The 9930-nt window shown below is 35.1% G+C and overlaps 1 protein-coding gene across 1 annotated transcript in view; it reads right to left on the bottom strand.

Moving 5' to 3' along the window:
* Positions 1–4324, bottom strand: part of LOC111397822 — a 7792-nt gene extending 3468 nt beyond the window's left edge. The window contains exons 1-3 of the mRNA XM_023024797.1: positions 2915–4324; positions 2635–2806; positions 1994–2338 (exon numbers count right to left, since the gene is read on the bottom strand). Coding sequence (XP_022880565.1) covers positions 1994–2338; positions 2635–2806; positions 2915–3322 — 925 coding nt within the window. The 5' untranslated portion in view covers positions 3323–4324. The remainder of the gene's footprint in view (positions 1–1993; positions 2339–2634; positions 2807–2914) is intronic.
* Positions 4325–9930: the final 5606 nt, after the last annotated feature.

Raw genomic sequence — 9930 nt, 5'->3', positions numbered from 1 at the left:
AAAAAAAAAAAAAACAATGGATTAACGTAAAGGTCCAGGAAGCATCGAACTATTTGTCATATTGTACTTGGGCACTGTAAATTTCCACCATCAATGAAGAATACTTTTACAATGGGAACATGTTTCTAATAGAGAAAATAAAAACACAGGGCATCGACATGAGGGATTTAGATAAATATACTGATAAACACTTCTGAAACCACAACCTTCTACATTTGACTAAACTCATAGAAGAAAAAACCTTCTGATTTTGACTTGTTTTGGGTTTTAGGGATGCCATTTGTAGATTTGGATATCTCCTGATGATTGGTAACAGGTGGGTTTAAAATACCAGCTAAATGATAATAACTTTGTAGCCTACTAATCTAATGGCAATGGTATGCTTTGAGAGGAAGAGGAATAAGAAAAGTCGTCATATAATGATATTTTCAATATTGTTAAATCATTATAGTAGGGTGCTACCAAACAAAACATTATACCACATTTACTAGGTTATATGACATTGGGAGAATATCATAATAATATGAGAGAATTCAGTTTACAAAGACAAAAGTTACCACATTATAATTTGATCATCAAACAACCAAAAGAGATTTTGATGCAATATTAAAGATATATTATGATATTTAGTTTCTAATTTTGATATTTATTCTAGGAAACATAGTAATTGTCTTGATTTCGTTGATTTTAGAATAATTTCCTGCTTAAATTAACACAAGTTTAAACCCTATGTAAAGGGACCTTTTGCGTTGTAATAAATCAACCTTTGAATGAATAAAAACTCATATTCTCCCCCTATTTCTCTCTTCCTCTCCCTCTTTTTTTCTATTTCTCCCTCCTTTCTCCTCCTCTCTCCCCTTTCCCCTTCTCCTACAATTCTCCCATAGCATTAGGCGTCAGAGTTGATGCACCAGAGTAAGTATATCTTTTATTCAGGAAGTGATTTATTTTTCTTGAAATTTCTTCTAATCAAATTTTATAAAGCTCCAAACCATGTTCAAATACCATAATATCAGTTGTGAGATTATATTCCACTAAGTTTTATTTTATTTCATTTAATCCTCAAACTTTATGTTCAGTGCAAGGAGGAGCTAGGGTTAGTAATTATAAAGTTATAGCAGAATTTATGGCCCACAGTTGAAGTAATTCAACTTAACTTTTGGAAAACATAGAGCCAGGATGACCTCCACCATTAACTTTTGCAGAGTTGTTAGTTTTGAAGAGCTTATGCACTTAGGCTTTTATTTTGAGACACATAAGGATTGCTCAGGTTGAAATGTAAAATGACTTAATAAGAAGTTCTGACCTATAAAATGTTGGAAACTAATGAGTAATAGAAAGACAAGACAAGAAAAAGAGGGAATGAAGGTCTCCCATTTGATGGTCATGACAGGGGAAGGATTGTGAGTCGGACTTCTTTTTCAGTTTGTTTTAATACTGAAATTTGTGGATTTTCAACTTCTTTCCCTCCTCTTCCCTGCCTATTTATTGTACACAACTATTTATAGGAAAATGAAGTGTTGTCACGAAGGTTTAGAGCCTTTTCCCAACATCCCTTCCCTGCCTCCAAGCATTTCTTGCTGCCAACCACAAATTTGCTTAAATTTCAACAGAAAATATGCTTGGTGGTGATAAATTCAGGAACTGATTATTGGAATGAATCCATGTTAGTTTTAGCTCATTAGGATATTACTGGAGCTGAAGTACATGATATTATGGAAAAGGAAACCTTGGTCTGCATGAGTTAACTTTTGATTTCACTATTTGGTTGAAATGAAGATAGAATTTTCAAGGTTAAGCATGCTATCAATCAGAAACTACACTTCAAATTGATGTCTTAGATTCAGTAGTGTCAAAAGCAATTTAAGATATGTAAATATGACAGCGATACACATTATTCACAGCACCATTTTCAAATTAAAAGCAAGAAACATTAACCAATTCTTTTGCTCATAGCTAAATATTAGGGGATTGCCAGAAATTAATCAAGGACGAAAGGGTAAAAATGACAACACAAATGCATGTATTAGCTTAACTTGCCTGTAAGAAGTCATTTCCCTCTGTAGTGGTACAGCTGCAGACCTTCTTACGACAGTTGGAGGATTTTGAATCTTCAATAATGTTACCGGAAGGTTACGGACATCCTGCTTACAAATATCACAGGTCTTGTTACCTTTGATGCTAAACCACTTCACAGCACACTCCTTGTGTGCAAGTGCAAGATCTCCTTTGCAGCTGCACTCCATCTTGAGCATTTCACCTCCTTCACCAAGCTCGATAAAACAAATTCTGCACACAGCTTCTTCTTCTGGAATGTCTTCACCAGTATCATCCTGGGCTGTATGTAGGGTAACATATTATAAATAATTTCACAAAATCAAGAGAAATAATAAAAAATAAATGATATAAACAGATAGATCATACATTAGGAAGGTTTTCAGGGTTGAGGAACTCGGGGTAGCTGAATGAAGTGATTCCAAGAAAAAGAGCAAGGTAGCAATTTGGAATTTAATTTTAGTGCTTTCCATTGCTAATATGTCTGACCACATGCATGAAATGTGATTCACTGAATATGGATACTAAAGTTGGATTCTAAATTCATAAAAATCATAAATTCATGCATATGTTTACCACCTTCTATTTCTTGGGATATATCTACGGAGGCACTCTCATATGTTGCAGACCGATGGACTGCAGATATTACACGTATCAAACCTCCAGGTGAATCTGTCTGCCTTAAGATTCTGGTTCTAACATGTACAGGAACTGAAAACGAGCGTGTCATGTGCTTTCGAACTTCATATTTCTGTTAGGAAACAAAGTTTAGTTGGAAAGGTTGAAAATACAATAAATGAGCAGAAAACAGAAGTGCACTTCATGTTGTTAGTAACCAATTTTAAGGAAATGGACTTACAGGTAGTTTATAATTGCCATCGACATTATTTTCCTCAGAGGGCTTAGGTTCAACGTTCGCCATTGGTGTCACAGGTAAAGAATGAGTTTTTGTTGATGAAGAGAATAAGAATTTGTTTAGTGAAAATGACCTTGAAGTTGAAGGTTTGCCCGATTTTGGTGTATCTGGGATAATAAGCACTGTCTTCTCACCATCCTGAATTGGGTGTTTACCCCTGAAACTCCTTTGGGGAAGCAAATTTTTAACAGATGAAATCAATTTTGCAGAGTTCGGTCTAGGAGGCAAGCCTGCTTTGGTAGAAGTAGGACTTGGAATATCTATTCTAGCGAAATCATACAATGTGCTCTCCAGAGACCGCGCAGGTATTTCCAAAGATGAGAGGTTCGGTCGTCTTGTATTCTGCTGCATTAAGGTGGCTTCTTCTCTTTCTTCTTTCTAACAACATACGTGTGCAAGATCAAAATACATTTGGATGTATCATAATCTTGTATTAAATAAAAAAAGGATTAAAAGACCGAAGTGAAAAAACCAACTTTATAAACATTGAATGACCACAACGTAACTGAACCGTGTCGTCTCCATACTCCCTCACATACATACTATACTTATTTTTCCCAGACGTCTACTGCATCCAATTATCATCATAGGTAGCAATGAAATTTCATACGCTGATGCCCTATTAAATAGCCATCAAATCTAAAAGCAAACTATTATAGACGGTACATTTTTTTTTCATATTTATCAATACAACCAAGAATTCAAAGATAGTCACAGCTCACATTTAAGCCCGCTAGAAGAAAATCCAGAAACCAGTCTCTTCATGGGAGTTGTTTGCGAAATAGCACTAGTACTAAAACCTCTACTTGTAAAGAATAAAAAGCTGCAGCCACGAAAGTACTGTTAATAGTCCTAAATATTTCTTATCGAACTAAGTGACGATAATTTGTTTCAAGAAGTAAAATTTGCAAAACTAAAAATCGAGATTTTGGAAATTGTATACTTCAGCTGATATGGCATTTGTTACTATTTCTCTTCCAATTTATTTTAAATTTGCACCAATAAAAACACCGACACTAATTAATTCCTGTCATTCATTCTATCTAAGAAGCCCTTTCTGTTAAAGAAAATTACTGTCTTTTTCATTGAATTAGTCTTTAAATAGTGAAACCCTTCTTAGCTGCTGCTCTCTCATTTTCTCAGATCTCGCAGAAAAGCGCAGAGTACACCAATCGCCATTAAACTACAGAAAATACATCAAATTCTGACCTCAAAACATATTTATATCATGCATTATAGATTTTTTTTTGTTTTTTTCCTTCCAAAAGACATCAGATCATCAGTGCATTTGTGTAAATTCGTTGGAAAATAAAATTATAATTTGCAAATGGAAACTACTTAAAAAATAATGATCAGTTATTCGATGATTGAAATTTTTTTTTTTTTTTTTTTTTTTTTTTTTTTTTTTTTTTTTTTTTTTTTTTTTTTTTTTTTTTTTTTAAATAATCACTCACTCCTCACGCCCACCCAGCATGTGAGGGGGTGTACAGCAGGCAATTTCCTTGAAAAGAAAGGAGTCAAATTCTGTTTCAGTGAAGTTGAATCAAAATTAAAAAAGGGGGAGCTTTTTCTTTTCTTTAACTTAAATCATTATAGTGATAAATAATTATGAGTATTTTAATTATTTAACCGGAATTCTTCTTTTCTTTATACAGATTTTAATTAATTAATTATTAAGACACGATCCATTTTTGTGTACTTTAATGTAATTACGAACCAAAGTTGTTTTTATGGACAAGGTAGATTCCTTTTCTTGTTTCTTTTATATTGATATATTCTTATTTTAAATTGAGAATGCCAATAGACACTCTCTTTTTTTGTTTGTTTTTTAAGAGAGAGAGAGAGAGAGAGAGAGAGAGAGAGAGAGAGAAAGCGAAAACACAATAAGGGACAGCAATGGCTGAGAGTGCCATGACCTCCACATTTTGTCCCTTTTTCTTTCGTATTTAGGTAATTAAACTTGTTTTAAATAGGAGACTACATTTCTTTAGTACCTTTCGTGTTACAATTTGTCTAATATAAATTACTAAATCATCTTCATCTTCCATACCCCTACACCACTTTGGGATTAAAATTGGACTAGGTTGAGCTGCTGGTCGACTTAGCCCACCATGCGAGTCAGCTTGCGCTCGCATATTGGGCGACCAAGTGCGAGCATAATCTTTCCAAAAATCTTGACTCAGGAGTCATTTGTGACTTGTGTTTTTAACTAAAATTGTATTTTCACACCCTAAAATATAATGAAGATGTGAATTTGTAGCCCCCGGGGCACTTCTCCACTGGTAAAGGACGGGCTCTTTCAATGCTGGCAGATCAGAGGTCGTGAGTTCGATTCATGGGGCTCTTGGAAGGCAAAGATTTATTCTTGGAAGGCAAGAGAAAATCTTGGAAGGAAAGGATTATTCTTGAAAGGCAAGGTGCAATTTGGATTGGCTTGCTAGGCACTTTGGCAGATTAAGTTGGGGAGGGCTCGGACCCTGGCTAGTTGGAGGCACATCCCGCGATTAACTGGACTGTGTGAAGAGGGGCCGGATCACAGACCCAAGGATTAGTCAAGAATTGGACACCTTGTAAAAAAAAAAAAAAAAAAAAGATGTGAATTTGTAAGAAAATTGTTAAAGTAAAAATGTTTATTTTATTGAAAGAATTATAAAGTTGTGAAAAGCATCCTCCTTTATTCAGGTTTGGAACCTTAGATAGAGTTAAAATTATATGCGGATGAATATTTCATGTACAGTTTTTATTTAGAAAAAGCAAATGAAATGTTTATGTACAATAATCTAAAACTTAGTGAACCAAAAAATCCATAAAGATTATAATTACTAAAAAATTTCAGCAATTCCACTAACCATCTTGTCTTGTATTTGACGATTTGTATCTTGCGTCCTTCAACTACATTAGAGCGTCAAATATATATTCTTTCAAATCTTTTCATGTAAGGAAATCTAATGTTGCAATTGACACTTGAGGCATTAGTAGATGTAGACTATTCGAGAATAGATAAATAAGAAGACGATAAACTGAACATGGATTTCATTTTGTCTGGTACTAGTACTGGAAGAAAATAAGAAGATAATAAACTTAATGTAGTAGTCATACTTAAATGGGTCCATTCACCGTAATCAGGAAATGAAGAAAATATAGAAGGTGATGATGGTGGATCATTATTTCTATCATGTTAGGCAGCATATAGAGATTATAAATTGCACAAAGTACTTTTGATATCATAATGTATAATGCAATTATCAAATATTAAATGTGATAATTTTTTTTGATAATACATCTACAATCTTATAAGTTAATATGAAAGTCTGTAACCACAGGTAATAGGAATAATATGAGTGAGGTAGTCTCAATTTTCCTAATAGCCTTCGATCCCTGAAATATGGAATTGAACTCTTTGTGAGCACTAGTGTACAGGCAAACTCTTATTTCCTGATCTGTTGGGACACATCTTGCGATTTACTTCCCTCACGATACTCTAGGGACGGGGCGGTGAAAGCCCTCAAAGTTGGGGTTCAACTTTTAACGTGGGTAAGTCCTCCCAATATTTATAGAACTCTATCCCCATGTAGCAAGAATTGTATCATAAACAACACAAGATTGTAGCATGAGATATATAGAGTTTTACATGTTATATATACACATTTCAAACGTTTGTTGAGTAAGTTAGAATCTACAAATCCACTCACAAATACTTGTGTTATTGAGAGACAGAAATAATAGCAATAGTCTATCTATTTTATTTTTTTTAATTTTTTTTTGGTCAACTATGGTTCAATATACTAAGTTCATCTTACACAATCAAATTAAAAATATAACAAACACAACGCATGTGAAAAGCTTCGCATCAAAATCCAAATAGAGTTGGTTAATCAATTTTCAATAACGTTAGAAATAACATTAGAATTATCATGAGTGAAACTACTGACTTTATATTTGTTAAAAAAAAAAAAAGTTATCTAATTTTTATTTTTTTTTATTTTGTTCACTGTGTGTGGAATTTAATGACCGTAAACAGAGGTAACTTTTTATGCATAATCCAAAACTTATCAATGTAATGGATTGTGACACAAATATATCACTTTACGGTATTTTTCGAACCAGAAATTAGAAGTAATTGAAATGATACTGTTATAATTTCTTAAATAATCAATAATTCGCATTTTTCTAATACAGTATGAATTTATAGAATCGTTACAAAGTGTAGATCTACTAGGAGGTTTGTACCTTGGTTGGAAATATATTCATATAAATTTCATCAAATGCACACTTTTCTACTATGGATAGTAGCAACATAGCACTATCTACGAATATTACTATGCTTTCCTGAGTGTTTTTGGATTATAAACCCAATTTGCAAGAACTGCTCCAAAAGGTCCACTTTTGCTTGAATCAAATTGAAGTTGAGTCTTCCTACCGTCGACAGTCTCAATGTGAACATGGGATTTTTCATAATGTTATACTAGGTGATACCATTTTTATTTATTTATTTTGATATTCAGGTATCCCAGCTTATACTAGACTAAATCCGGGACCCCCAAGACCCTTGCCCCTAGAGCCTTGGAGGGGGTAAATCGCGGGTTATGTTTCAACTGGATCTCAGGTTCCCCCCCACCGCCTGTACACTTCTACGCACAAGAGACCCTCCTCCAAAGTGATTGCTCCATACCAAATAAATCTGGCCGCAGATTCCCACCAGGATTCGAACCTCCACCCTGCCGCTGGAAGCAAGACAATGTTGATTGATCCACCAGTTGAGCTGTGCCACGGAGGGGCAAGTGATACAATTTTTATATACAAGTGAAGTTATTTTTCCAGTAATTACAATATGCCTTAGTAATCTTCTCCATATTTTCAACTGTCTTCTTCTTCTTGAAGTATTTTCAATATTTAGAAATTGGGTTATGAGCTTTTGCCTTCTTTCATCTCTTCGTAGATATTGCTTCTACTAAATTATCATCAGCTCGATGGTAATGTTTTAGAAGTATCAATATTTTCCTAATTTGAACATGGCAAGCTTGAGAGAAATCAAAGATGGGAGCATTAAAACTATAGAAGAATTTGTTAACATCCACATCCTCATTAGAGAGTTCATGAATCCAAAAATCTAGGAATAAAAACTAAACTAAAAATAATCGGTACAAGGATAGCTAGAATTAAGTAAATATTTGGAAACAAAGGATAAATTGTAGATTAATTGCAAAATTATACTATTCAAGATATGAGAGTATTGTATTAGCGATATTCTGAAGAATTCTTAAACATAATTGTTAGACATCATGTTGTCAAACGACCTCCCGGGCGATGATGAAAACCAATTTTATCAGTCGACATGAATGAGTGAACGATAATTCAACATCGAATAATGGATGAACCAACCAAACGTTGCTTTACCTATTGGATGGCTAATACTCTTTGTGGCTTGTTGTTTCTTTCCATTGGGACTTAACCCTAGTCGAGCCTACTTACCATATTTTGACTTACCTTATGTTGGCCACTTAACTAATATATATATTGGTGGTTTTCTTTCTACTCCTAACCCGTCTTTGATAGAACCCGAGAGCAAAGGAGAACTGCTGCCTTCTTCTTGTGCCTTCTTCTTCGTGATTTGTCTTCCATGCCAATTGCTTGAGCTTTTGTGACTCTTACCTGTGTGGTATCCATCCTAAGTGTGTGGTTGAATCAACAAGCAAAAGAGGAAATAGCAACCATAGGAAGTTGGGCGCCGACGAATTCGGTCATCTTTGGTTTTGGTGTTGAATTCGATGTTTAATGGTTAACTGAGCCCGGAAATCACTTTGAGCAGCTTAAGGAAGATCCTAACATCTGGTATCAGAGCTTGGGTAGCAAAAATTGGCTCAAAATCGGCTGAATTTCGGATTTGAACCTTAGAAATCGAATCTGAAAATTTCCAATTACTCACAAACCAAAGCTCGGTTGGACAAACGGAGGCCATACCCATCACCAGCAGGTCGAGGCGCTCCCGGAGAGGCGGCGCGTGGGTGGTGGCGACGGCGCGTGGGCTGACGGCGGTGGCGCATGGGCGGCTGTCCAACGACGCTGTCTTCAGGTAACTTGCTTGTTTCGATCTCCTGAACGCGCTGATATACTTTGTTTTGTATTTCAGGTTACACAGAAAAAGTTGGACGATTTTGCCCTTTGGTACGACGCCGACTGAAATTCAACAGCAAGCTCGTTTTTCTCCACTCTACGGACTCAGATAGGCCCGCTCTGGTAAATTGGCTTAATCCATTTAAATTCAGCAATAGCAAGATCATCGTGTGGGGTGATCGTTAGGTTTTGGGGTTACCGTGAAGGGGTAACCATTGCGTGTGCTAGAATTAGGATTACTTGCGTTAATTAAGTATTTGTTCTTTTAATTTAAAGTGCTTGTTATTCCTTGGTGGACGTAGCATTTAGGTTCATTATTACCTTTGCTAATAATTAACAAGATATTACCTTATCACGCTTCCCAATACTATTTCGTGTGGTCTAATTAGTGTGTTAACCAATAACAACACATAATTTTGATTTGGGAATATTTAACGGTAAAGGGGACTTCTCTATCTGGCAACAAAAGATGGGAGGCATATTAGTCCAACAAAAGGTGTCAAAAGCCATTGAAGGCAATTTTGCACCTGACATCTCAAAAGAACAAAAAGAGGAAGCCGATGAGCTTGCCTATACCACAATAATATTACACTTGTCTGACGCTGTCTTAAGAAAAGTGGGAAAACTAAAAATCACCAAAGAACTTTGGAAAAGACTAGAAGACTTATACTTGCTTAAATCTACACCGAATAAACTCTACCTACTCGAACGATTCTTCAACTTTAAAATGGATCCTTCAAAGGATCTCGACGACAATTTAGATGTATTTAACAAATTGGTACAAGATATTGTCAATTGTGACGAAGCCGTGTCTGAAACCTATAAGGCCATTATCTTGCTCAATT

Source organism: Olea europaea, chromosome 7 (assembly GCF_002742605.1).
Source record: "Olea europaea var. sylvestris chromosome 7, O_europaea_v1, whole genome shotgun sequence".
Taxonomy (NCBI): Eukaryota; Viridiplantae; Streptophyta; class Magnoliopsida; order Lamiales; family Oleaceae; genus Olea; species Olea europaea.
The sequence above is the reverse complement of the archived record's forward strand: the minus strand, read 5'-3'. Positions and strand labels throughout refer to the sequence as shown.